At 34.4% G+C, this 26,786-nt stretch overlaps 1 protein-coding gene and 1 pseudogene across 3 annotated transcripts in view; one reads left to right on the plus strand and one right to left on the minus strand.

The window, feature by feature from the left end:
• The first annotated feature begins 732 nt into the window (after positions 1 to 732).
• Positions 733 to 1,418, plus strand: LOC105986384 (annotated as a pseudogene).
• A 10,881-nt stretch (positions 1,419 to 12,299) lies between these two features.
• Positions 12,300 to 26,786, minus strand: part of Ikzf2 (IKAROS family zinc finger 2 (Helios)) — a 157,053-nt gene continuing 142,566 nt past the window's right edge. For 2 of the 3 annotated variants that reach the window (XM_013010996.1, XM_013010987.1), the window contains exons 7-8: positions 25,752 to 25,895; positions 12,300 to 20,578 (exon numbers count right to left, since the gene is read on the minus strand). In XM_013010996.1, coding sequence (XP_012866450.1) covers positions 19,854 to 20,578; positions 25,752 to 25,895 — 869 coding nt within the window. In that variant the 3' untranslated portion in view covers positions 12,300 to 19,853. The remainder of the gene's footprint in view (positions 20,579 to 25,751; positions 25,896 to 26,786) is intronic. The other variant, XM_013011005.1, reaches the window with a different exon arrangement.

A 26,786-nucleotide genomic window follows, 5' to 3' on the forward strand; every position in this document is an offset into this window, starting at 1 on the left:
TGTTTAATCATGTTACATGGTTACAATAATAAGTCAACTGGCATAAATAGTTTGAAAATAAACACAAGTAATTCTTGGCAGGCATGCAGCTGAATCAATGAAAGGAGTCTGTAGGCTTACTGGAGTGTAGCCTACTGGTTATGAGCTTTCACTGAGTCCTGAATATTAATCAGGTTGTTGCAAAACAAATTGACAGCATTGGTTACTATATCAAGTCAGTTAAATGGAGTTCTGTTAAGAGCATTTCTGCAAACATAGTTTCCTCTCTTCCACATTGACTGTAGGAACTGTGAAGACAAGGAAATATGCATATCTTAGGAATGAAATATCTAGGGTAACTCTTAAGTATTATTAAGCTCTTAGAAGAACTTGATTTTTCTGGATAATTTTCTCATGCTACAAATAATTCTGCTTTTCTACCTTTAGTGTGTTCTGTACTTTCTCCTATCATTAAAATGTTCTCAATATTAACACTTGATTTTGCTTATTTTCCTTTAGGTTAATATGTATCACTTGAAGAAAAGAAACATTTTACTTTATATATTATATTTAATATATAAAGGGCATTCTTTTTGCTTCTCAAATTAATTGATAAAAATGAATACTGCCACTTTGTGCTTAGGAATAAAGTATAACTATGTATGCTAAAATAAGTGCTGATTAAAAGTTTAACATAAAACAAATATATACAACAACTCTGCCAGAGGTGGGGAGGGGCTGGGTGGAGCAACAATGGAGGGTCAGCACTGGCTGCCCCTGGAGGCCAATCCTGAGGTCACTAACCAGCTTCTCAAAGGTCTACATCCTAACTGGCAATTTGTCAATGTTTATGGGATGGATTTTGAACTTCTTAGCATGGTACCAAGACCAGTGTGTGCAGTGTTACTGCTCCTCCCTACTACAGAAAAGTATGGGGTATTCAGAACAGGTGAGGAAGAAAGAGTAAAATCTCAGGGACAGAAGCAAACTATCAGCAATGACTGTGGAACAATTTTGAACAACAAAGACAAGATGAACTTTGAATCTTTATCAATGTTGAAACAGTTCCTGGAGGAGTCTGTGTCTATGAGCCCTGAAGAACAAGCCAGGTACCTGGAGAACTATGATGCTATTCTAGTTACTCGTGAGACTGGTGCCCATGAGGTCAAAGGCACCAAGCCTAGATGAGAAAGTAGACTCCTTTTTAATTGCATTAGTTCATGTAGACAGACATCTCTATGAATTACATGGGCAGAAACCATTTCCAATTGACCATGGGAAAATTAGTGATGAAATGTTATTAGAGGATGACAGAAGTTTGCGAGAAGTTTATGGAGCATGATTCTGATGAACTACAGTTTAATGCAATTGCTCTTTCTGCAGCACAGCTGGACAATAATGAAAACACCCAATACTGTATTATTTGCAACAGAAGTTAAATTCTCACTGCCATACACTAGTCTCAAAAAGTCTGATATTTTCAGTAACTTGATTGATTAAACTTTATGTGAATTGAAAAACAAACAACTCTGCCTTAAAAATAACATTACTTTGGATGATGAGAAAACTGAGGTGAGAAAGATTAAATACTGTAACTTCATAAACAGTATCTCCTTCAATCAGCTAATTAGGGAAGACCTCTTCCAGGAATGGAAATAAAGTACTTCCTTGGTCCTTATCAATTCTTTTACTTGCCAGCTGCTTGAAGTTTTATTTTCAGACTCACAAGTAAAGAGTAACACAAGAGAAACAATGGGGGAATGCTTAAGAGAAAAGATGCAAACTTGAGTAATATGGAAGCCGTTTTGTGGAGGTTCAGGTGGAAAAGAGGCTGGAAAATTAACCAGACCCAAGTTATAGACTTACCTATGCATTACTTAATCCATTGAATGAAAACATTTGTATAAATTATCCATGTCATTTTCCTTCTCCACAGAGGATACTATGTTTCCTATATTGTTTTGGGAAACTTCTGGGATTTGATTAGAGCTAGATAAAATTGTGAATGAGAAAAAAAATTGCCACTTGGAGTTTAGAAAAAGAGATCTAAGCTGCAGGCTGCAAAAATGATGAGATTAGCAAATGGAGGTAGATAAAAATTGGGAAAATATTGGTGTGTGAGGGAAGGAAAGAAGGAAATTGTCGTGGTAGAGTGCTCAGTACAGAATTCCACTAAATCACTAGAAGTATATCATATTTTTATTGGTGAATTTCCTAAATTTCCAATCTTCTTTTATTGTATCCAAATCAGAGATTCAACAACATTTTGTGTTTCATAGCAAGTTATTCTCTTTCATATCACGTCATTAAAAGACATTTAGGGTATACTGTTCTTCCTATCACTACTCAGTTTTGGTTTTTGTGTTTTTTCAGTTTTATCTGGTAAAGATATAAAGTCTGAGGCTACTTTCTTCAACATAATTAAATTGTAATATATTTTAATTTTCCTTCCTTCTTTCTTTCTTCCTCCTTTCTTTTCTTCCTTTTTTACTCTTTTTCTTCCCTCATTCTTCCCAGTCTTTCTTTACTTGCTTTTTAGCTTATGTGTGTGCTTGCTTCCTTCCTCCCTTCCTCACTCTCTCCCTCATCTTCCTTCTTTTTCTTCTTTCTTTTTTTTTCTATAAATTCTCTTATTATACCCAAGTAAGAAGAGTTTTAATTTTCCAACTTTCAAATCATGTCAATCACTTTCCTAAAAATGTGGTTTCCCCTACAGTGCAATTGGTTACCTTTACTGAAAATTATAAATGCAAAGTCATACAAAATCAAAGAAATAATTGCTAACCCTATTTCAATATAATTGTGTAGCTTTCTGTTTCTATTTCTGGTCTATTATTTGTTAAGACTGTAGCTTTAGGCAAGCCACAAAATTCCTTCAAGTCTCTTGCTACTCCATGTAGAATGTAGGATTGACAATGGCATCTAGGTTGATTTGAAACTGAAATAAGCATAAGCATAAGGATTGCCACATAGATAAGGACTTGGTAGGTGTAGCTTTGACTGCTATAACACAGAAGTATTTTTATATTTGAGTCTTATTATTAGGGTAGATTATAGATATGCTATGAAACTGTTGAAATATTGCCCCAAATGAGTTACACTATCAATATAAAATACAGGATATATTTCTAAGACCCTCCACTACATGAAAAAGAAAGATGGCAAACTATCTCACCAGTAAATTTTTCTATACTTACATGTTGAAATGATAATTCATACTATTTTAGCTTATTTTTGACATTTTTAATCTAACTTCTAAAAATTTGTGGAGCACATTACATATCTAGAGATAATGATTATTACCAGCCAATGAGTAAATTTTACTTAGAAGCCTCATTCTAATATTTAACATAAGAAATGTTCCCCATAATGAATTTTTTTTGTTATATGAATTGTCTTCTATAAATATTTTAAATATTTTGAAATCTTTTATTACAGGTGATAGAGGATATGCTCATTTTGAAGATTATAGAGATTTGTTTGGAGATACTGGGAAATATCATTTACTTTTAAATGATTTGTCAATATACTTAGTTAGATAATAAAAGATTATATTGTATTTACAAGATGTACATTTTGTGTAGGATGTGAAAATGATAGTGAAGATTTACTTAAAAATTATATACTTATGTGCACAGTTAATTAAATATATATGGTTAACTGAAAATTGAGTAAGTAGGAGGACTTAATTTTTTCTTAATAAAGCATTCAAGTTATTAAAAGGTCATTCTTTGATTGTAGTTAAAAAGTTGTTACAGTATTAGGAACGTGGCTTAGTGGTAGACTGCTTGCCTAGCATGCATGAAACCCTGGGTTCAATTCCTTAGTTACACATACACAGAAAAAGATGGAAGTGGTGCTGTGGCTCAAGTGGTAGAGTGCCAGCCTTGAGCACAGTGAGGCTCAGGGATAGCCCAGGCCCTGGGTTCAAGACCCAGGACTGGCCAAAAAACAAAAGTAGTCACAGAGAAGCCTATGCAAGGAAAATACTGTCTAAAAAGTTGTTGGAAATATAACATCCTCTATAGTGGTATACTATCCTTTTTAGAGTGACTTTGACCTTGAGCACCATTTGACTCTGATGAAGCTTCAAGTCACTAGGCATGTAAAAAAGAGGGAGGGGCTGGTAAATTCACCAGAAGCCTCATGATAAGGGCCTTGGTTTCCATCATTGTACTGAGATGATCTCTAATACCAGCTTAGATGATGATCATGTATGGCAAATTCAAATAAGCAAGTACACACATACACCTTCTTAAGTATGCTACACTCCCAAAGAGAACAGTGCTAAGTACTCACCGACTATTAAAACAAAGAAAAACAAGATACTGCTGAAATAATCTGGAGAAAAGGAATGCATATTATTAGACTTTCCCCTGGGGAGGATTGTTTGTCTGAATCAAGCTGTGCTCTGTAGTTGTGGAGCTTTGGGCTCTATGGCTCTACTCTGTGTTTGTCTTCAAGGAACAGATAATCAAGCAACATGATTTTGACTTAACTTTTTTCAACACCCTCCTCTCCATGGGGCCCTTTCCCACTAGGATCCCTCATGTAATTTGCACCTCTGATTGGTCCCTTGGCTATCTCTGCTCCACATTTTCCTTTCAATTGTCATACATTTTTTTGATAGAACTCTCCTCCTACTTTAAGAGCCATGGGTTCATTCTTTACTGCATTCTCTCCCTAGCTTCATCAAATCTGTGACTTTAATTACTGTATCACGCACAAATTGATACAGAAACACCACTCCAGTGCTGATCTCTTTGCTGATAATAACCCAGTATCTGTTGCTACCTATCTCTTATTTGGATGTCAAACCAGCATTTCACACTCAACATGTTCAACGAGTTCATTGCTTTTGTTCCCTTTAGGTCAGTTTCTCCCTTGTGTTAGCACTACAATATCTCTACACTTACCAGTCAGAAATTAGAGTATTATCCTCAACTAACCCCATTCTCTCAACTTTCTACATTCAACCCAGCACAAACCAGTCTGGCACATTCTCCCTCGTAAATATCTTCACAATCTAACCATGACTCTCCATTTCCATACCACTCCCATAGAAGAAATCATCATTATCTTTCCCAGGACTTATTGCAGCAGCTTTGACTTCCAATCTGGCAACCCCTTCTGATCTGATCTCATTTGGAAGCTCAAGTAATTTTGGAAATCGAATTATGTCACTCCCAAATGAAGTCTTTCTTGCCCCTTGTTTTCCCTGTTATAAACTCAAGTTCTTAAATCCCTAAGATCACACTCCATGTTTTTATTGTCCCTCGGTTTCTGTGTTTGTCTCTGATCCTCCTTTGCCCTGTCCCTATGTCTTTCTTTCCTTCAGAAATTTGCCATTTTTTTTTCTGTTTTCCATTTTTGTCTTTCAACTTTCTCTTCCTTGCCTCACAAACTCTAATTTATCTTTGGGATTCAACCTAGATGTCACATTTATCAAGATGTATTTTTTATTCCAATGAAAAATGAGGTTACACATTCATTAGCTTTTGTAGTATAATATTTCTGTATTTATAGTAATGGCTACCTTGTTTTATTATTATTTATTTGTGAGCTTCCTCAATGTAAGATTCAATTTCTTTGAAAACAACCATCACACTGTATTCAATATTATGTCCGTAGCACCTAGAGTGATATATGGATATACTTAAGGAACAGCATGCAGTACTTAGCCAAATGGCTGGCACAGTAGCCACTGTAATCCTTTAAATTTTAGATTTTCTCAGTGGATACTAGATTAGATACCAATCATGCAGAAAGGAAGAGATTCTACAGAAAAGAGAGTGTATGAACTTTTCAACTTTCCAAATGGAGTCAAACCTTATTGTTAAGAATATTCTGTTCCTTCCTCCCAACCCCAGTACTGGGGTTTGAATCCTAGGTAAGTACTCTACTACTGGAGCTTAGCCCCAGATCATCTGTTTGTACTTTGTTTTTGAGACCCAAGCTGGCCTCAATCTCCTTCCTGCCTCTGCCTCCCTAGTAGCTATGAATTACAGGCATTTACTAACATATCTGGTACATTCTATTTTCTTAAATTCTCATCCTACATGCTAATGCTTTGGCCATTTATTTCAATTTTTCTAAGGACACACAGAGATCTTATTCTAAGTTTCCGGTTAAATAAACAGGGTCAAGCCAGGGGCCAGTGGCTCATGCCTGTAATTCTATCTACTCAAGGCTAAGATTTGAGGACTGAGGTTGAAAGTCAGCCAGGGCAGGAAAGTCTTTGAGACACTTATTTCCAATTAACCACCAGAAAACTGGAAGTGGTGCTGTAGCTCAAATGGTAGAGTACTGGCCTTGACCTGAAGAGCTGAGGGACTATGCCCAGGTTCAGAGGTCAAGACCTATGACCAACAAAAAAATATTTGTTTAAAAAAAACAGGATCAGAATCCTAGAATTAAAATTTAAAGTGTCGTTGCCTCCTCATTTTTAGTCCATTATAATAATTTACCAAATATATTGCTCAGGGTTCTCAAAAGACCAAAAGCAAAAATCTTACATTAAAAACAAAACAAAACAAAATCAAAACATTTTATTCCCTTACCTTTAATTCAGTTTAAATTTGAGTTTATAATTTCAAGATACTCCATATTTAATATCAATCAATCAAATGATCAAGGCTGTTTTTCACACTTAGACCCATGATGGCATTGCATTAAGCATAGGAAAATATCAAAAGACCTTGCTGTGTCATGAGTTAGGTGTTGCTACATATAACCCAAGCCTGCTTTGTACATATGATAAACGAGGTGGGATATATCATTCATTCTTACTGTCATACAGACAGCCAATGATGTAGCTGTCCTTGTTTCTACAAATAAGTTTTATTATGGAGTTCTGCCATAATACTCTGGCCAAATGGGATGAATTCAGATCTCCTAGACTGGAACAATTTTAGATGAGCAAAAAAAGTACTGAATCAATCCTCTGAAACTATTCTATTTGTCATTTACATGTGTCTGAAAGAATTAAAATAAATCTTAATTAAAAATAAGAAAAAAAACATCTAAAGGCTTTGCTTCTGAGAAATACAAGGGCTATTTATAATTCATATTTCCAGCCTTCAGGACTAAAGAACACACAGCATATAAAAAGAAACCAGTCTACATATTTAGAATGTAATGAGAAGTAAATAAATTATAGTAGCTGTGCCTCCACCCTGTGTTAGTGCATGAAAAGGTGGTAGTGACTATTCAGTAACAAACTGATGGACTGCCATTGCTGATGCATGATGCTGAAGGTACTAAGATATTATGGGATACAAGGATTGCCTGAAGCTTCTTATATACTTCTCTGTACTGACTAATAACTCTATTTTGGCATACATACTTTGGAACTAGGGCTAGAAAGCCATAGTGATGTTGATATGAACCACATGATTTTCGAAAGGAAGACATGAATTCATTATTACCTTATTCATTTATGGGAGTTCTGAAATGCTTAAAAAACAACTGGGATAATGTGTCATTTTTTAAATGAATAATATTTAGGAATATAACTAACCCAAGCTTAGAGTACCTAACAAATTTATAATAAACTGGACATTTTCAAAAGGTAAAATAAACCATCTTAAAATAATCCATATTATTAAGAAGATACATTGGTAATTTTCTACTGGCCCCCAAAGTCCTTCTTTCTATCAATCTCTTTATCGATAGGTTTTGTATACATCTGAAATTACAAACCAGGGTAAATTTCTCTAAGAGAAATTTGTCATCACGACTAAGCATTTATCAATGCTGAGAGATATTATACTGAATATGATTGCTGTTTGATACGTTTTTAAAAGTCAAAAATACATTTTTATAATTAAGGGAGACATTATTTTCCAGAATAATAAAGTTTAAATTGATGCTATGGTGTGCATATTTTAGAGTTTCAGCTAAACTAATAGAAAAACACAATGAAGAATTGGGCAATAACCCACTTTCTATCATAGAGATGTACGAAAGATGACTTGTATTCAAAGAACAGGAAATATTTTCTTATTTTTCTATGAAGTAGATTTTTTTCTTGTTTTTTTATAGGATCAAGAGATCACATTTGTAGTTATAATCAGAATCTTCAAAATATGAATCAAGGAAGTAGGAGAGAATCTGAGCTGATACTTGTAGTTTAGAAAATATATCCATGTTATGATATAGCCAAACTAACATTGGTTAGGATAATGCAAAAGGAATTTGGCTTAGAATATGGAAAACCATGAGTCATTTGCTGTCCCAGTTTTTTTCCACTTCCCGTTGAGTGTTATCAAATGATAGTAATATGTATGTTACAATCTGATATAAATAAATAAGTAAACAAATACAAACAGAGAAGGTAGGTGAGGTAGGGTGGAGACAAAAAGAAGAAACTAGTTGAAGGCCAAAAATTAGGTTACTTACATATATTGTAGAGCTATAGCTAGAAGAACATGACTGTAGGCCTAAGTATAGAAATCACCCCTGAAGACTTGGGAAAATTTCACAGCAGAACCAAGAAATTCCAAGTAGTTGTAGGTTTCTCATTCCTAAGTGTAGGCAAAATGAGACTAAAATTTACCATAAATATATCACTTACTTCACAATGGATAAAACTGGGATTGTGAGTGAATCACGATATTGCTTTATACTGTAACATTAAGATTAAAGAGATAAATTTGCCCACAGATTTTGAGGAACAAGCACAATAACTAGGCTGCTCACACATTAACTTTGAAAAGTATAACAAAATGCCAACCATGAGAGAACTATTGGCTACCATGGCTAGAGCCATGTGCCATTTTTACAATGAAGCCAGATCAGAATTTAGAAAATGAAGAGGATTAAAGGAGTCAGATACAAACACTGAAAATTAATTTTTACAGTTAAAGTAGAAAATGAGTTAAGGAGATGAATATAGTGTGATATAGGAAAGAGGAAAGAATTCCAACACGGAAGAAAATTTAGTAAACAATGACTCCCCCCTGCACCCTCCCCCCCACAAACTAATTTCAGTTAAATATAAAGGCCTACTTAGGATATTACTTTTTGTCCATTAAAAGTTTTTCTGTAGCAAAGTTTTAATTTCAGGTTATTTATGTTACTTAATACTGTGCTTCTCAACATCTCTGATCATAACCAATGGTTTTGTTTGGAATCACTCTGTTGAAAAATTAGAATCAGCAAAACATTAAAAGGTATCTTCTGAATTATATCTTGATATTCAGTACTTTGTCCTAATTGCTCTCTCTCACCTTATTGGTGGGTTTTTATCAATCAGATACTGAATAAACTGGGTAGAAAATAAAATACTAGACCAAGTATATATGAAATTAGAGCCCAACTTTAGTCTTTTCACCTCAAATGTTTATGAACAAAATTATGACCAATCTGAGCCTGTTTCCTTGCTAATAAAAAGTATCTAATAACCACTGGTTTCTGTGATATTGTAGGAATTAGGCAAAGCTAGTAACAATTGCTGATATTTGGCAAATGCTCATAAGGAGTTAAAATTCATAATGATTTTTCTGGCTACATCAAATTGTTCAGAATAAAAAGTTTGTTTAAAGTATGTAAGTAGAATTGAGAGGTTGTGAAGTGGCAGCAAAGAGTGAAATAGAACAGGTTATCTAGGGAAAGACTAATGAAGAGAAATAAGGATGAGGAGGACAGGGAAAAGAACTGAAAGGAAATAGAGAGGAATTACAGACATGAAGAAAACTCATGGAAGAAGGAAAAATAGGAAAGAGAAGACAACTACTCATTCCCTTCCCTGGGTTGGTGTGCCCAGTATTACTACACTAGCCAAATCCTCTGAGTTATTTTAGCCTTGCTTTTTAATGAGAATATAAGAGACTCCTTTATAACTTACAAAACCTTATTGATCTGATTCCTTTAATCTTCAATGTCTCTAAAGCAGACTCAATACTTGGGTTACTATACATTCTGTGGCCATTCCTTCCTAGTTAATTCTACTTCCAAACTGAGAGATTTCACAAAGCATTCCAGGTCGAGATAGCTGATTCTGATCCCAAATCCATTTGTCAAGTTAAAGTAAACACAAAGTGACTCCTCCCTTTTAGTCATAGGCTTACCTACGTAGAGCCCAACCCAAAGACCTTACCTTATTTCCTTTTACCTTTGCTTCTTCCTGGAGTTCTTAAAAAAAAAATCCAACTTCTTTACAAGATATTCCAGTTGGTTTGAAGGTCATGTCCATACAGCTCTTATAAGGGTTTTCAGGATAAACAAGTCAGCACCTGTATTGAGGCAGTATCTGTTTTTGCTATTTGAGGGACATGCCTTTTGTCTGATAATCAAATTAGAAGTAGGTGTGAACTGAGACAGTCTAGAATTATAGAGCAAGAAAGGATAAATAATAAGAAAAAGGCCAACATAATTTTCTCAGATTGAGATCTTTGGATTTCTCCCTACTTTTATCATTTGTCCAATCTTCCATGGGATTGTGGATATATAATTACTTTCAACTATATTTGGTCAGTTTCTCTCATTTTTTCCTCCTTGGTAGTTCATGAAAGCACCTACCTTATGCACTGTTTGAAATAGGAAAAACAAAACCAAATCACCACCACCACCACCAAAACATAGTCCCTAAACAGGACCAATTCAAACTCCCAGTTGTTATTCTTGTTGGTTCAACGGAGAAAGGGGAGAGGAAAGAAGAGGAAAAGGAAGGAAGGAAGGAAGGTAAGAAGGAAGAAAAGGAAGGAAGGAAAGAATGAAGGAAGGAAGAAAAGAAGGAAGGAAAGTAGGAAGGAAGGAAGGAAAGAAAGTAGGAAGGAAGGAAGGAAGGAAAGTAGGAAGGAAGGAAGGAAAGAAAGTAGGAAGGAAGGGAAGGAGGGAGGGAGGAAGGGAGGGAGGAAGGGAGGGAGGAAGGGAGGGAGGAAGGGAAGGAGAGAGAAAGGAGTAAGGAAAAAAATAGGTATTTTGTTGGAATTAGGACCCCTTAATAAAAAGGGTTTTTCTTTCTTTATTATTTTTGTTGTTGTTGTTGGTCATGGGGCTTGAACTCTGCTTCAGCTCAAGGCGAGCGTTCTACCACTTGAGCCACAGTGCCACTTCCAGTTTTCTGGTGGTTAACTGGAGATAAGGGTCTCATGGACTTTCCTTCCCGGGATGGCTTTGAACCGTGATCCTCAGATCTCGCCTCTTGAGTAGATAGGATTACAGGCATGAGCCACCGGCACCCCACTAATAACAAGGGTTTTTCTAATAGGCACTACCGTTGCTAAGATGCTAAATGAAATTCCTCTAGCATGTAATTCACATCTCAAGTCTTTTGGATTGAACACAATGATAAACACCAAGTTTTAACAGTTGTTATCAAGAATTCAGTATTTCATTTCTGACTATTATTATGGAACTCAGGAGCAAATAGCATCTTTTTCAAGAAAATCTTTTTTGTTTCTTTCTTTACTGGTACCAAAGTTTGAACAACAAGAACTGTTTAAATTAGCATTTGTTCATACTGTTAACTATAATCTCATATTTCTTACTGATTGTGAGGGGACCCTCACTAGAGAGCAACGTGGTTGGTAAATTCATCCTCTTTTTGCTTTCCTGTTTCCCTCTTTGGATGCCCAAATTTCATTTGAATTTGTAGGAATTTTTATTCTGTGTGACATTTGGAAATTTGAGAATATATCCATAAATTCTGTAAATATGATTTGATGAAAAACTCTTTAATAACAATCTCAAATGTGTACTAGACTTTCAATCAAATATTTGTAATAGAACAGATCTTGCATAGCAAAAATTACTTTCATAATCTGAGAAACGAGCAGTTTGAACTTACATCATGACTCAGAATTGAAAACCAAACTTAAGCCAATGAAACTCAATCTTTGTGACTTACGTGTTTCCTGATCTGAGTTTTAAGAAATTATTTCTAGTGTGACTATTGACTATTTCTTAGGCCACTTGTGTTAACTGATTCACCGTGTACTTTGGAGCAAGCTGGTTTTCTTTTCTCAGGTCTGACATCATTCTTCAATAGAAAGGGGTTCAGCTCTGTCATTGAGTCCTCTTTGATTTATTTTAAAGACAAAACAAGGGTTATATGAAAATTGTTTGAAAGGCCATCCTTAAAAAAACATGGAATACTCCTTTGTCTACCCTGAAAGACTCCATATGATGGAGAATTGTGACTAAGATGAGTATGGATGAGGCTGTAAGCATCAAATCGCCGGGTAAGAAAAATGTGATACCTACCATGGCCATGATGCTAAGCCTGGTAATATTCAACTGTCTAGTCTCCTGTGTTTGGAAGATGTGTTTGTGTACAGAATTTTCACCAGAAAGCTTTTTTTTTTATAGCAAACATTTTCTGTCAGAAGTTTATTTTATTGGTAAAATATTAAATAATATACAGAATTAAAAACTGCACTTACACTTCTGAGAAGAAATAAATCTTGGACAAATTATATGCTTGTTCCTGAGATTCCCTAAATTTATTCCAGTAGCTGTGCACTCAGACAGTACAAACCTTTATAATATAATCCTTTTCACAAAGTATTACAAAGTTTCTGCAGCTTCTTTTAGTTGTACACACATACAGACACACACTCACACATGCATATACAACACTCATACACTTATACACAATACCCACAGACATGCACAGGGCATGTGTGAGTGTGCATTAAAAACAAAGAAGATACAAGTCCCACATTTTAGTCTGCAGTGATAAAACTGTATAGCGGAGGTCTCCAGATCAGTAGACAGCAGTGACTTGTTACACAGCTGCATAGACTGTTGCAGTATTTCCATAGTTCACCCCATTTTCTGAGGTATGCTATTTGAGCCTTAAAAAAATTACATTACACTGAGCAAACCTGACATACAAGGTCTGGTATTTTAATTTTACATATATTTATATATATTTTCTTTTTTAAACAATAGTTTTTTATTTCCCCAAATTATTAGTTTGAAAAAAATGAGGTTTACTGGTTTGACCTTTTTTTTTTGTTTTCCTTTTTTGCTTCTAAAACACAAAATATCCTAGAAACTGTCAAGCAATTAGTCTTTAAAATAGTCTAATTACCTTTGGTATTATTAAAGAAAAAAAGAATTAAGTACCCAAGACACATACTGTACAAATGCAGTAAATGCCTTCAAACAAAATGTCAACATTATTTTTTATAACAAAACATGTATTTACATTACAGCAGGAACACAGGTATATAAAAAAAGAAAAACCAGAGCACTATATATATATAAATATGCATGATACGAAAAATACTCCTTAAATTTTGTAAGAAAACAGGGCTGTTCCAAATATTTTTTTAAAAATGTGTTACTCCAATAGGTTGATACCAGTTTAAAATTGACCTAAGTGCTTTAATATTAAAGTTTATTTTCATACATAGAGAAATGAAATAAAATATTAAATATTAGTTTCTTAACTTCAAGCATGAGGCAAGAGTCTAAGGAAAGAAATACAGTCTCTAAGAATTCCAACTTTAGGACACATTTCTCAGAAAGGATCAGTAGATTCATTCAAAATTTAGCCTAAGTAAAGATTCCATAAAAGCAGAGCAGTAGTTGCTACATGCTCTAATCTTTTGATTGTGGTGTGTTTTTCTCTTTGTGTCTGTGTCCTTTGACACACCATAATTTTCAAGAGTTTCTTTTTGACATCAGCTAAAGAAATAGGTCAAGAAAGTAAAAATAAAATCACTATAGTTTTTAAGACTTCAAGGGGGGTATTGCACTTGTACAGAAAGAAGAGTATCTTTTTAACTAAAGAACAGAAGTAATCATTCTGGGGTTGTAAATAACACATGGTCTAAAAGGTCCAACTATTAAGAGCAATTATGAGGCCTGGATACCCTGGCTGTCCCTGGAATATAGGTATAGTAATGGTAAAGCACTTTTCTCCTAAGAGAGAGAAAGTTAAGACTCTTTGCTTTACATTTTTAATACATTTCTAAAGAACTGTCTAGTCAGTCTGCCATCATTTCTATTTTCAAGAAAAGCCAAGTAAGAATATAAAAATCTAACCCAAAAGAAAAAAGCAAGTAGATAATCTGGTCACATAATCTCTGGAGTCATTTTAGTTACCTAATATTTGAAAGTTAAATTAACATAAAGTTTATACAGTGTACCATTTTTAATCCAATCACATTTCTTTTAATATAACACTTTACTTAAGTACAAAAATGGGCAGGCAGATTATTCAGCCAACAAAAATAATGAACAAAAAGTAAGACTTAAAGAAACCAATGAATTGGAAGTTAAGAGTTGACCTAATCTTCAAAAGCAGTAGTAGCAGGAGAGCAGCAGACTTCCACAGATATTGGGGGAAGGCAGATAAAAAGATGGGTGAGGAAAAAGTGGAGGGAGTGCACACAGTTGGAAGTAAAAGTAACGAAGAGTTTACTTACACAAAAAACGAGGAAGAAAAAGGTTCAAAATCTGAGAGTGCTTGATAGACAAAAACAAACAAACAAAACAAAACAAAAACAAAACCCAAACTCATCAGTTTCAGAACTTGAACCACTAAAAAAATAAGAGTCAAACAACAACAGAAAACAAGGCCTAGATTCCTTTTCTGGTTACAGTATATTGGATTAAAAAATCAATTTCCAACAAATTAAATTAAGCAAAATCCTGATAAGTGCATAGTAGGGGATTCAGTGGCCTCTACCTGTTCTTAGAAGCATTTCTTACATGTGTCACTTGAGGTAATACAAGGGCCCAACTTACTGTTAATTGAGTTATCAGTACCTAAATGAAGTTATGTAGGGTACTGTATGTAGCTTAGTAGAGGGCCTCTACATTTTCTATTTTTATTCACAATAAAAATGACATTGTAGAAAATGACATTATTCTTGTACCATTCTCTGTATGGGGTAATTCACAATGTTTTTCCTTTTACAGAAAATGTACAAATGCAATGTTATGGGGGAATAAGTACAGCAACAGAATTATGAACTTATTTCTAGGCGTGCATGTGAAAGACATTCACAAACTTACAGTACAGCAAGATCAAACTAAAAAGCTGAACAGAGGACGTTACATTAAAAAAGTCTTGTGGAAATTCCAAAATTTTAAGTTACTAGAATAAATGTAAAAATATTCCAGGTGTCATTATTTGGCCTAGCAATACACAAAGGATAAAAAGAAACACTAGCATATCACAGCTTCTTGGTCATAGGACATTTGTTTTATAAAATCAGCTCACTGTTTAAAAAGCTGTCATATTCTAACACATCCACAGCAGGTAATATACAACCCTGGTAGGAAACCATTTGAGATTATGCTTTGGAGAACAGCAATGTGATATGACTGCTCTGTTTTATTTTGTTAAAGGAAAATTAATTACTTTTTTTCTTTTCAATGTTATTTTATAAAGCATTCTCAGATTAGAAGATAGACTAGAATAACACTAGATTGGGGATAAAAAACTAAAAGCAATACTGCATTTTATTGACACCAAATTCCAGTAATAAAGCCTGTGTGACACAAATCTTATTCATCCTTAAAGACAAAGAAAAGAAATATGAAAACAAATAGCAATATTGAATTCATAGCTAAAATCTCATTCTACTTTATATTTTTACCTGCATAATCTGGTAATAGTATTTAGAAACAGGATCAAACTAAAAAGGTATTAAAATCTGATTTCAGAGGTTCCTTTTACTTTTAACAGCTAAGGTTATAATTTCTGTATTGGAAAACGCTTTAGCAGTTTTTTGCCCTAAGAACACAAAGAGGAATTCTATTGTACTCAATTTTAAGTGATTTTTTTTTAGAAAATATACAGTAAAAGTGTGGTAAAGCTAAAACAGCTAGCCAACACTCTCAATGCATTTTAAAAGGCACCAATAACATTTTTTATAAGTATTTAATACATTAAGTTCAGGACCTTTAAGAGACCAGTTACTGTATATTTTAATTATTTTGCAGAAACTGGAAGCTTAAAATATTTATAAAATAATTTTTATATATACAAACTATAATTTCATCAGGTTTTCTTAATTTCTTTTGAACTTGGAGAATTGGATCTGGTGTAATCATACAGGTAGTAGTTATTAAAGTAATATATAAAATATAATTAAGAATGACCACAAGTCTTCACATTATAGTTCTCTAAAATGAATAATCCAAGTTAAAACGAATTTAGGATTTTTACAGGCTAAGTTCTGTCTTGAAACTATGGGCATATATATTTTTGTTTGATTTTTGCAGCTTGTTCTGCTCTATCTCTGGAAATAGGGCAAAATAAGATTTTGAAAATATTAAAAAAGATTTTCCTCTAACTGCATTCTCAAATGGAAGTTTTGGTAAACATTTATACCATGCAAAGACTTTGTGGTTTTGTGAGATGTAAAACTGTAGCACAAACATTATAATAAATAAAAAAATTTAAAAGCTGCTCTTAAAAAATATTTTTGCCTGTCTTTATATCTCAACAAGTAAAAGTTGCTAACTTGAAAGCATTTTTCTTCCTAACCAAAAAGGAATCTACATTTCTTTAAGTTTTCATTGATGCGTTTCACATCCTTTTCCCCCCTACTGTTTGTTTCATTTTGTCCCAAGGCCTAAGCTACAAAACTGCCATGAGTCCTAAAGACACAATGATAACTTCTTTAGTATTTCTTAATACAATCACTTTGGAAAAGTAAACTTCATTGCTCAGGTACTGAATGTAATTTTAACTCAACACATTTAATAACTCTGCTTCTTTTCATGCATTTTAAGAGATGTGTGTGGCACATAGATGCACTCACAACATGATCCACACATATTGATGGCTTGCATGCATGTAGGACTGAGACTTCCTAATACAAAACTTTGAACTCCAGGCTCTCATCCTTCCATTCTATTCCTCCAAAATATTCCTAAGGGAATGTTTTGACAACTTCTCATCTTTCTTTCAGTCGGTCTCCTGGCCACTATCTCTGTTTTCAAATGCCCTTAGAATGAATGATTCTTCACTACAGAGAAATAAACCACTTCTCCAAAAAGGCTGATGACTAAAAAGTCTGGGCAAAATTAGGGCAAAGCAATAGGATGAATTTCTGAACTTTCGCCAAAGTGGAAAATACAGAGGCTAACCCATTTTCAATGTCCCTCAAATACTTCCTGCAATGTGAAATCTCACCTAAATAAACTGGGCATGCTAGTGTTATGTAAAATTTGATTTATTTGGTATCTGGTCCTCATATTTATTTTTAGGTGCTACTGAACTGCACATTTTCTTTTGTGTAGAAGAGTCATGAAAATATAGCCATCCAGAGTTTTTAGAAAGCTTGATCTCCACAAAAATTCTTTCTAACCTAAAAATTTGAATTGACCTTGTCCTCACATGTCCCCACCATTCCTTCCGTCATCTCCAGCTCTCTTTTGTCCCTCATGTCATACAACAAGGAAAATACACTTGTCCCAAATGTACCTTCACACCTACTAGCGCTCTTCAAGGAATTAAATTTTCAGATAAGATAAAATAAAAAGAAGTGAGTGCATCATTATTGTCTTCACAGTGGAACCACATAACTTTTAGGTCCATCTGAATTCAGTTTCAACCCAAGGTAGCAGGTACATAAATGTTTTCATTGGGGGAGGGACCCAGGAAAAAGATTCATAGATTATGTAATGTCAGTAAAAATTCATGTGCCCAAAATTGTGGACATATTGACTGGCTAAGTATTTCTTTAAAACGTGACAAAACACAAAATCACGAACCTCAATATTTTTTACCTCACCCAAAAAAAGGAAAAAAAGGCATTTCAATTATGATTTGGGGGTGGTTAGGTTAAGTAAAGGTAAAAAAATCTCAAAGACGTGTTATCTTTGAATAAGTTATATTTACCATATACCTATGGATGTAGGAAGAAAGAAAAAAAAGAAATTAATGGTTGGTATTCTTTAGATCTGTTTTGGTACATTCTCATAGATTTAAAGGGGCTATTTAAAAAAAATTCTCCAAAACTAATTGAAGACAGTTACTTAGAGAGAGGCAAGTTAAAACCATTTTCTAGTCTCAGCTGTGTTAATTCTTAGAATTTGCTTAAACAAGCAAATGGCAAAGGAGAACATGGGTTAAGACATATCTGACCATCCATAGTCCTCTGTTCTTGACACTTCTAATCCCACATTATAGGCAAACCACTTCAGCATCCTATTTAATTGATTTTTAGAGCAATTATTAGTTACTTCATAATAGAAACTAATTATTCACAAATAATACAGCTATGGTTAGGCCTGCTCTTCTGCAAACAAAACAAACAGCAGGCTCTGCCTCCAAACTGTGTTCCCCAAATGACTTGGGCGCCAATGTTACTCTGTTTCTCTCTGTTAATGCCATTGAACTGAAAAGATACAACAAAGCACCCACACAAATGAAACTAAAATGTGCACATGAAACATAAAATATGCCACAAATGAATGAAAAGATGGGAAATGCTGTACTACCAGGTTGAGATTCATTTCTGACATGGATTCATAGAGCTGAATATTTTTAAAACAGAAAAAAAATAACATGCCTGAAGATTCTGTCATATTCTAGGCTCTAAAAGGGTAAGAGAAAAGTGAAAAGTTAGTTGTTTCTTTGTTAGATCTGTATAGTCCAATGTGCAGTTTAGAAAGAAGTTCCTTTTTCTTGCAGTAAAAGAAGTAAATATTATTACTGAAGATATACTAGAATAAATAGCCCTACTTCAATAAATCTTACAGGGTTCAAGTTACCATATGCAGGCTAAACTAGCAGTTGCTCTGAGACCATTTTGAAAGAGGCAGCCTATCACAAGACTTTTAAGAACTTCTACTCCAAGAGTACAAGAGGAATGGAAAATGAACGGAACACTGAGTGGTCACAGTTTGAGAAAATGAGGGAAGAGAAATATCAAAGGATCACTCGGTGGGTTTTCTCTCTATTGTTAGCCTCATTATATTTTTCTGCTGACTGGTTAACACTGATTAAATGCCGATAAAGTGACAAATGTAAGCATAATGTTAGAAGGAAATATGTAAAAGTATCCTGCTATCATGTTAAAACTTCAAACAAAAATCTCACAGAAATTTACGAAAAGTGGAAGTCCCTCCTGAAATTACTGCTTGTCATCCACTCTTAGACCATATGTTATTCTGAAAACTACATAAAAAGTACTATTTGTTACAGGTGTTAAAAGTAAGGCTGCAAGGTTGTCTATAAAATGCCAGTCATCAAAACTATGGAAAAACAGTGCTTAAGTTTAGAAAAATAAGATCAAAGGACCTCAGATGTCTTGTAGTTGCCCTCAACTACTTGTAGTTTAAAAGTTTTGCTCTATGGTACAGTGTAAAACATACTGAGTTATAAATTCCATCGGGGAAGTAAACATAGAACCCACAACAACTCAACTTGTCCTAGCAGTTATCATTGAAAGTAATAAGGAATTTGTGTTCCATGATTTCTAAAGAACCAGATTGGTTTACATTTTGAAACAAGATCTCCTTTGCAGAGTAAAATTACTTATACCATTTGAAATTGCCAAAGTTCTACCCAGAAAACTTCAAATTTTCCTGCCTTCAATCATAATCCTGAACTCAATAGCAAATTAGAATCACTTAGGTGAATCCATATGAATCAACTATTTTTTTCCAAAGCATGACATGCCTTAATAATGACTCATGGCAGAACTTGTTTAAATTTCCACATAATAAAACAAGCCAAGTTATCAGGAAACAATATACCCATCCCATTACTCTTCCATTTTCTTCCTTTTTGTAATTAGCAGAGCAAATGACACTGTGTCCACAAAATAAGAATTATTGACAGAAATAATATTTTTTAAAAGGTGTGTCAATATCTGAGGGAAGGTGGGATTGTAAGTGCAGTATTTCTTCATGTGCAGTTTTTTACTTCATGGGGGTCCCCTTTGGAATGAAAAGGCCTAGTGGAATGTGTGCTCCCCTCGAACAATGTGTGATGAAAACTCGTAACGGTCCTGGCTTCTGTAGCCACAGATGTTGCATTCCAGTGGGTCCCGGTAGCCATGGCAACCCATGTGAATGGTGTACATGACATGGTCTAGGAAAAGGACTCGGCAGTGCTCACACTTGAAGGCCCTTATCTGTTCTCCTTCTCCATTGAAAACCTTATAGATGTCCTTCAGAGAGCCCTTAGGAGCCTTGGCGGCATCCAAAGCCTTGACATCCTCCTTCATGTAAGCTGGGCTTTGTTTCCTCTTAGGATTTAAGGCAGGGTTTCCTTGGTAGGACTGGTGGTCATCGTGGCTACTTTCTGAGTCAGTAGAATCCAGGCAGCTATTGCTGGGGGAGGCCTCTCTTTCCGGGGGTCGACTCTTTGGTCTAATGAGAGAGATAGGGCCATCCATGTTGTTTTCATGACTATCAGAGGTTTCCCTGCTAATGGGTCTTTCTATCCTATTGGGATGATAGACCTGAGAATAAGCTGAGCTTATGACTGGGGCCACCTCAGCGATTGTGCTTGGCGGGTGCTGCATCAGAGGGTGAAGGGCCTCAGTTCCAAGGTAGGTGATTGCATTGTTGATGGCTTGGTCCATCATATGAGACTGCATCAGCTCAGCCTCCTTCTCATAGGTTAAGTTCATATCAAAGTGAATATCTGGGTAGCTGAATCGCATGAGCTTTTCCCCTAAAAGGAAGAGGTAGGGGAAACAAAAAAGAGTAAGAAAAGGAAAAGACATTACAACAGAAATGGACTGGATTAAAAACTATAAAAAAGGCAAGGTTAACTAGTGACTTCCATTCTCCATATGAATCTCTCAATAAGCCATTTGCACTTGCTCTAATGTCATTATAAGAATGTATCCAAATTATTATTTTCCTTTTCTATTAAAATTCCCACTTTCATGAGACTCATAGACTATAGGAGAAAGAATCAATTCAAAAGGAAGAAATAGCTCGTTGTGGCCTATGTTAACTCACTCGAGTAAGATTTATTTGGTTGATTTAATTGTTATTTTTTTAACGAGTTACAGAATGTTTGTCATTTTGGAGAACTGAAATGTCATTATTATTATACTTATAAATGTTATATCACCCAATAAAATGAATGCAATTAAGCTATTTAAAAGTAAATTAGGGATTAATTCTAAAAGTACTTGCTCATGAACTTAGAAAAATTGTCTATCCCTTTGCTTTTGGAAACAATTATTCCTCTTATTTCATCACTTTCTTATTGACATGTGATTTGGTAGGTGCACACATTGTTAGTTTTTCCATACTTTTTCCTGTTTAAAGCAGTGTAGTTTTTCTTTAAGCATTTACATAAATAAATATAATTTTTACTCCAGTGGTTTACTTCAACATACTACATGAACATAAAGTCTAAAGAATTTCAGTGCTTAAAAAAAGAAGTAATTTTTTTCAGAACATTTCCAGATGTCAGAGTAGCTCATATTAAAAAAACATTTGCCACTAAGACAATATGCTATTTTCCTATTTTTTTTGATAAGTAGAGTTTATATGTAAGTCTTTCCTAAAAATATATGTAGACTTCTCATTGTGATATGTTTAGTATGTAGTGGGTGGAAGCTTAAAGTATAATGTTGATAAGAGTTATAGACTCACCAGGAAGAAATAAGAGTGTTTCCTAGTATTTAATTCATACCAGGAAATTAAAGAAAATTTCCTGAAGCAAGTGCCTTTAGGAATAAGAATGTGGCAGGAAACATTAGAAATATGGAGGAAGAAAAAAGAAAAAAAGAAATATGGAGGAAGAAATATGGAGAAAGATTTGCTGGTAGGAAGGCAGAGACAGGAGGGAATTACTTTAAAGTCAGCAATTACTTATATTTCAACATGACTGAGAGTGAACACAGATGAGTAAGATAAATAAAATAATTCTGCATTCATTGAACATCAGTCGACTCTGAGGGGTTATATAGCAGTCTAATTTATTTAACAAACGACTCAGAAAGTTGCTATAGTAATCACGGTGTCCTGAACTAGTTTAATGTGATACAAATAGAGGAAAATATGGAAAGAAATTTACAGAATACTGCTACAGCTTGAGAGATTAACTATATGAAGATGGTGGGAGAGAGAAGGAAGTATGAAAGTGAGTTTTCTGGCCTAGGAAATTTAATGGATGACAGTGAGATAGAGAAGATACAATCTGTTTGGAGAGCACTAGGAATAATACTTATGTCTCCAAGGAGAGAGATAGAGATAGATACAGATGTGACAGCTATCAGCTGTCAGAAGGCAACTTCTGAGACCTGAGTATACATAATACCACTTAGAAGAAATAGGTCAAATATAGAAAAAAGGATCAAAACAGAACCTGAAACATATTTATGTACCAACCCATAGTCAAATTTCACTTGGATTATTGTATTTGGCAGCATGTTTTGAAAGCTCCTTGTCTTGATCCTTCTCCATGGAGAAAGGACTTTGCAGGGCCAGAGAACCTTGCCTATCTAACTGATTGTCCAGAGCATAGGGTAAACAGACACCAGAATTCCTTCACCAATAGACAGTATGTTTCCAGGGTCTGCACAATCCTCTACATGGTACCCATTCTTCGGTGCTAAGTGTATGGTACTGATGAATATACAAGACACTACTATTTATTTGCTATGTGTGTAGTACAATATAAAAGAAACACAGATATGATGAAGAGAAAAATGTGTACAATTCTTCTGGTAATGGGTAGGACTAGAAGACATTGGGCATGGGGACTTATGTCCATGCTGTTTATGTCTAGTGAGGAGTATCAAGGAATCTGTGTCTATATATATTTAAAACTTAATGTTTTAAATTTGGAGGACAGAACATACATTTTTCAGCTTAATGTATGTCAGTAAGATATTCAGGCATATAAAGAAGAGGGATATTTCTTTCATTGAAATAAGGGAAAAATCAAATACTTATGTGGATACACATATCTGAGAGAGCTGGTAATATTATACTAAAATGATTCCAAATCATTTTACTCCCTGTGACTGTAGATATATGATTACCAAGAACAGAGAGCAGAGACCATTTGCAGAGAGCATAGAAAGTTTGAAAATGTCTGTGACAAAGGCTTAGATTGTTCATGAATAGATTAAATTAAGGTCACTTATATCTTCATAGAAAACTTGATATTTAAGATCAATGTTTCATAAGGCTGTGGGATTTCCTCCAAAATCTTAGTGAATGAGATATAAATACAGAAGAGATGCTCACTCAGAGGCATGAGACATTGAGATTTCATCAGGAGAAGGTGGAAAGATACTAAGGCAAAAGTGTCGAAATTATTGGCAAGAGAGTGGCAAAGTGATAAACCATGAAATCTTAACTGCCAAAAAAAGGGAGGAAGAGGCAGACAGATATGTATCCAGTCCTGAGATTCTTGGCCTAGAGAGCCTGATAGGACAAAGAACAGTATAAAATGGAAGGCCATGAATAAAAGGATTTATAGTACATGTGCAATGATGAAAATGTTCATTTCAAGAGCAAAAACAATATTGTAGCTATAGTTTGCTACATAATACTAGGACAGAATCTAAGTAAAAAATCTCAAATTCTTAATAAAAATTTAATGTTATTATTTTAGAATGATAGTATAACTTCCTTCATATTACAGAAGAGGAGGAAGAAAAAGAAAAAGAGTGTGTATGTGTGTGTGTGTGTATAAAAAGAAAAATATAGAGAGAGTGTGTGTGTATGTGTCCTCAGGCTTGAGCTCAGAGCCTGCGCAATTTTCCTGAGCTTTTTTGCCCAAGGCTGGCACTCTACCACTTGAGCTATAGCTCTACTTCTGGCTTTTTGGTAGTTATTTGGAGATAAGAGTCTCAAGAACTTTCCAGCCTAGGCTGGCTTCAAGCCATGATCCTTGGATCGCAGCCTCCTGAGTAGCTAGGTATGAGCCACTGGTGCATAGACAAGGGTGGAATGATTTTGAGATGCACTGCAACTATATATTTAAACAACAACAACAAATAACTGTAATGAAAGCTGTTAATCAATAAGGTGCTGTGTTGAGGGGAAACAGAAATAGCCCCTGATTGGGGGGTATTAGCAAGAGGGAGTAGACTAATGAGGGTGAAAGAGAATGAACGTGGTTGAAATAGATTGTTGGCAAGTATGAAAATAGAACAATGAAGCATGTTGAGATTGTATTAGGAAGAAGAGAGGAGGTAAAGGAGAGTGAGAGGTGGGAGACTGACAGGAATATATTGTACGCACGTGTGGAAATGTCAAAATGAAATCCCTCCTTGTATCGTTAATGAATGCTAATAAAGAACAAAAAAGAGTCATACTATAATTTTGTAAAACTCTGTTCCTCTTTTGTAAGTAATGTAATTAAGTCAAATTGAGAGTGGCAAGCCTAAGTCATAGAAAATGTGACAAAAACTGTTACAAAGAACAGACTATAAAAATTTGCAATATAAAGTGCAATAATAATTTTCCTGGTTTTCCAACTGTACTACTATCTAGTTAGATATAATTATCTAATTACTTTCATAAACTAATCAATTTTAAAATAAATGATCTGTGTTCTCCCTACCTTAAAAAAAACCATTAAAGGCAGGCCTTTTGGTAAAATCTCAGATCCTGAACTGCTGTAATTCAACTCTGACCTGTGGGATTACATGTTAGCCTTCCTCTATGAGTGCTCACTAAATTCCCAGCTAGTTGTTTCTAGAGTCGTGGGAATTGAACTCAAGAGCCTGGGTGCTGCCTCTATGCTTATTGCTCAGGTCCAGCCTCTACTACTTTGAGCCATGGCACCAATACCAGTTTTCTGGGCATTAATTGGAGATAAGAGTCTTACAAAATTTTCTACTCAGGCTAGCTTTGAACCATAGTACTCAGATGTCAGAGTTGAGTCATGAGTGCCTGGCCTGCCAGCTGGTCTTTATGTGATATTTTGGTTTGTTTAGTTCTTCACTCAATATGTTTATTGGACTAACAGATTTTTATTACTCTTTCCTTCTTGAAATAACCAAAGAAAAGCCTTTCTCCAATCTCTAATCAGGATGTCGTACAATGCTCTCTAACATTAGAATCTGAGAATTCATTTCACTATTTTATTTCCATATTTTATCCTCTATAAATTCTGCAAAACAACCATAATACATACAAAAATGATATTAAACAATTTTCTTCTACTAAATCTTAAATATTCTATAAAAACAGAGATACCTTTTTCATTCTTAGACAAACTCTGACTTGCCAACAAGGAGAGTTTCAAAAAGCATTTCATGGCTTGGAAATAAAACACTGTGTAAAATTTAATATACATATATAATATTTAATATTAATCTTTTCAAAATCATAGGCTGGGACAAAAAGGGACTGAAGTGTAAAATACAGATAGGCACACAAAGCATCTTGAATGTAAGTTATCACATTATTTTCTAATGCAGAATTTTGAAAAAATTAATTTCTCTGTATTTTAGATGAAATGCTTAAAGAATTTATATTCTGTAAAGAAATCAGTAAAAACTCTGTTACTAATGTAAATTTAACACAAATTACAAAAGTGGCCAATAGTCTAAGGCTTTCTTATTTTGTGTGATTATTTTAAAATAATATTTTATTTCTATATGTGTTTAACTCCATGTAGCATTATATTTTTGAGATGGTGATTTACTTCTATCAGTCTTTTGATTATTTCTCTTTCTCATGCTCATATGTAAGGGTGTGTGTGTGTGTCTGTGATGCACATAGGAGATAACAGAGTAGAAAAGAATAATGTGGAAAATAGGAATGTCATTCATGATATGAAACACCATAGGCATTTCTAATATATGGATTAGCCTTTTCAAATTAAAATCATCTGATAAAAAAATGAAAACATTTGTGCTGCTTACCCACAAACTTTTGTGGAGTGGAGCTTTTACGTTTTCCCATATTTCCCGCAAGTTTCTCTATGACAGCAGGTCTCTCAAAAGGCACCAGAGAAATATTGTTGTCCATAATAGGCTCTTGTTCCTTACAATCTTCCATAGGAGGTACTATATGAAACCATATAAAAAGGAATCTGATAATTTCTTCCACATTTTGAAAGATACACAGATGACATCTCAATATGTGTTAAAGAAAACACACTCATACACTTTAATAAAAGCAGGTAAGACAAACCTCTGTCAAAGAAAATTTAATTCTATTCCTCTCTCTCTCTCATACACACACATACACACATACACACACACACACACACACACACACACACACAAGCGTGCATGTAGGTGATTTGTTTCTATCTAAGTCTGTTTCTTTCAGATCAATGACATAAACTGTTGCAACCATTGGTGGGCAACATGTTCATTTGCTTTCTCATCTTATTTCTCTGAAAGTGTTTTTAACATTGATTAAAATCAATAGCACTTTAAGACTACTCTATTTTAAGGCTTTGGGAGTTTATTTTTCTCAGACAATGTAAGCAATTCAACTTGTTTTGGAGAAAAGCTTAGCTACACACTCAGAATAACAGTACAATATTTGACCACTTTCTCCATCTGTTTTCATGCTGCACATTTTCTATCTGATGATCTGCTAGCCATATTGGCAGTAGCTTAAATACCTGCACAACACAGGCTTCATGAAGGAGATCCAATTCTGAACATGTCTATGCATAGTAAATTGTGACAGCCTTATGATTATAATTTATTTTCAAAAGAGTTCTCTAGCAGGATAAAAAAATCTATTTCTAAATTGGTACATGGTCACTCAAAACTGCTAACCCTAATTCACCTGACATAAACTCTCTAACTCATTCTATTCATCTAAGTTGCTGTGGGCTAATATTGGTCCTGAGATACTGACATTCATGTTGTAGAATAAATTCAAGAAACTTACGGAAAGTGTTTATGAGTTGGAATTTTGTCCAACAAAGTTAAATTTAG

Source organism: Dipodomys ordii, unplaced genomic scaffold (genome assembly GCF_000151885.1).
Source record: "Dipodomys ordii isolate 6190 unplaced genomic scaffold, Dord_2.0 Scaffold1, whole genome shotgun sequence".
NCBI lineage: Eukaryota > Metazoa > Chordata > Mammalia > Rodentia > Heteromyidae > Dipodomys > Dipodomys ordii.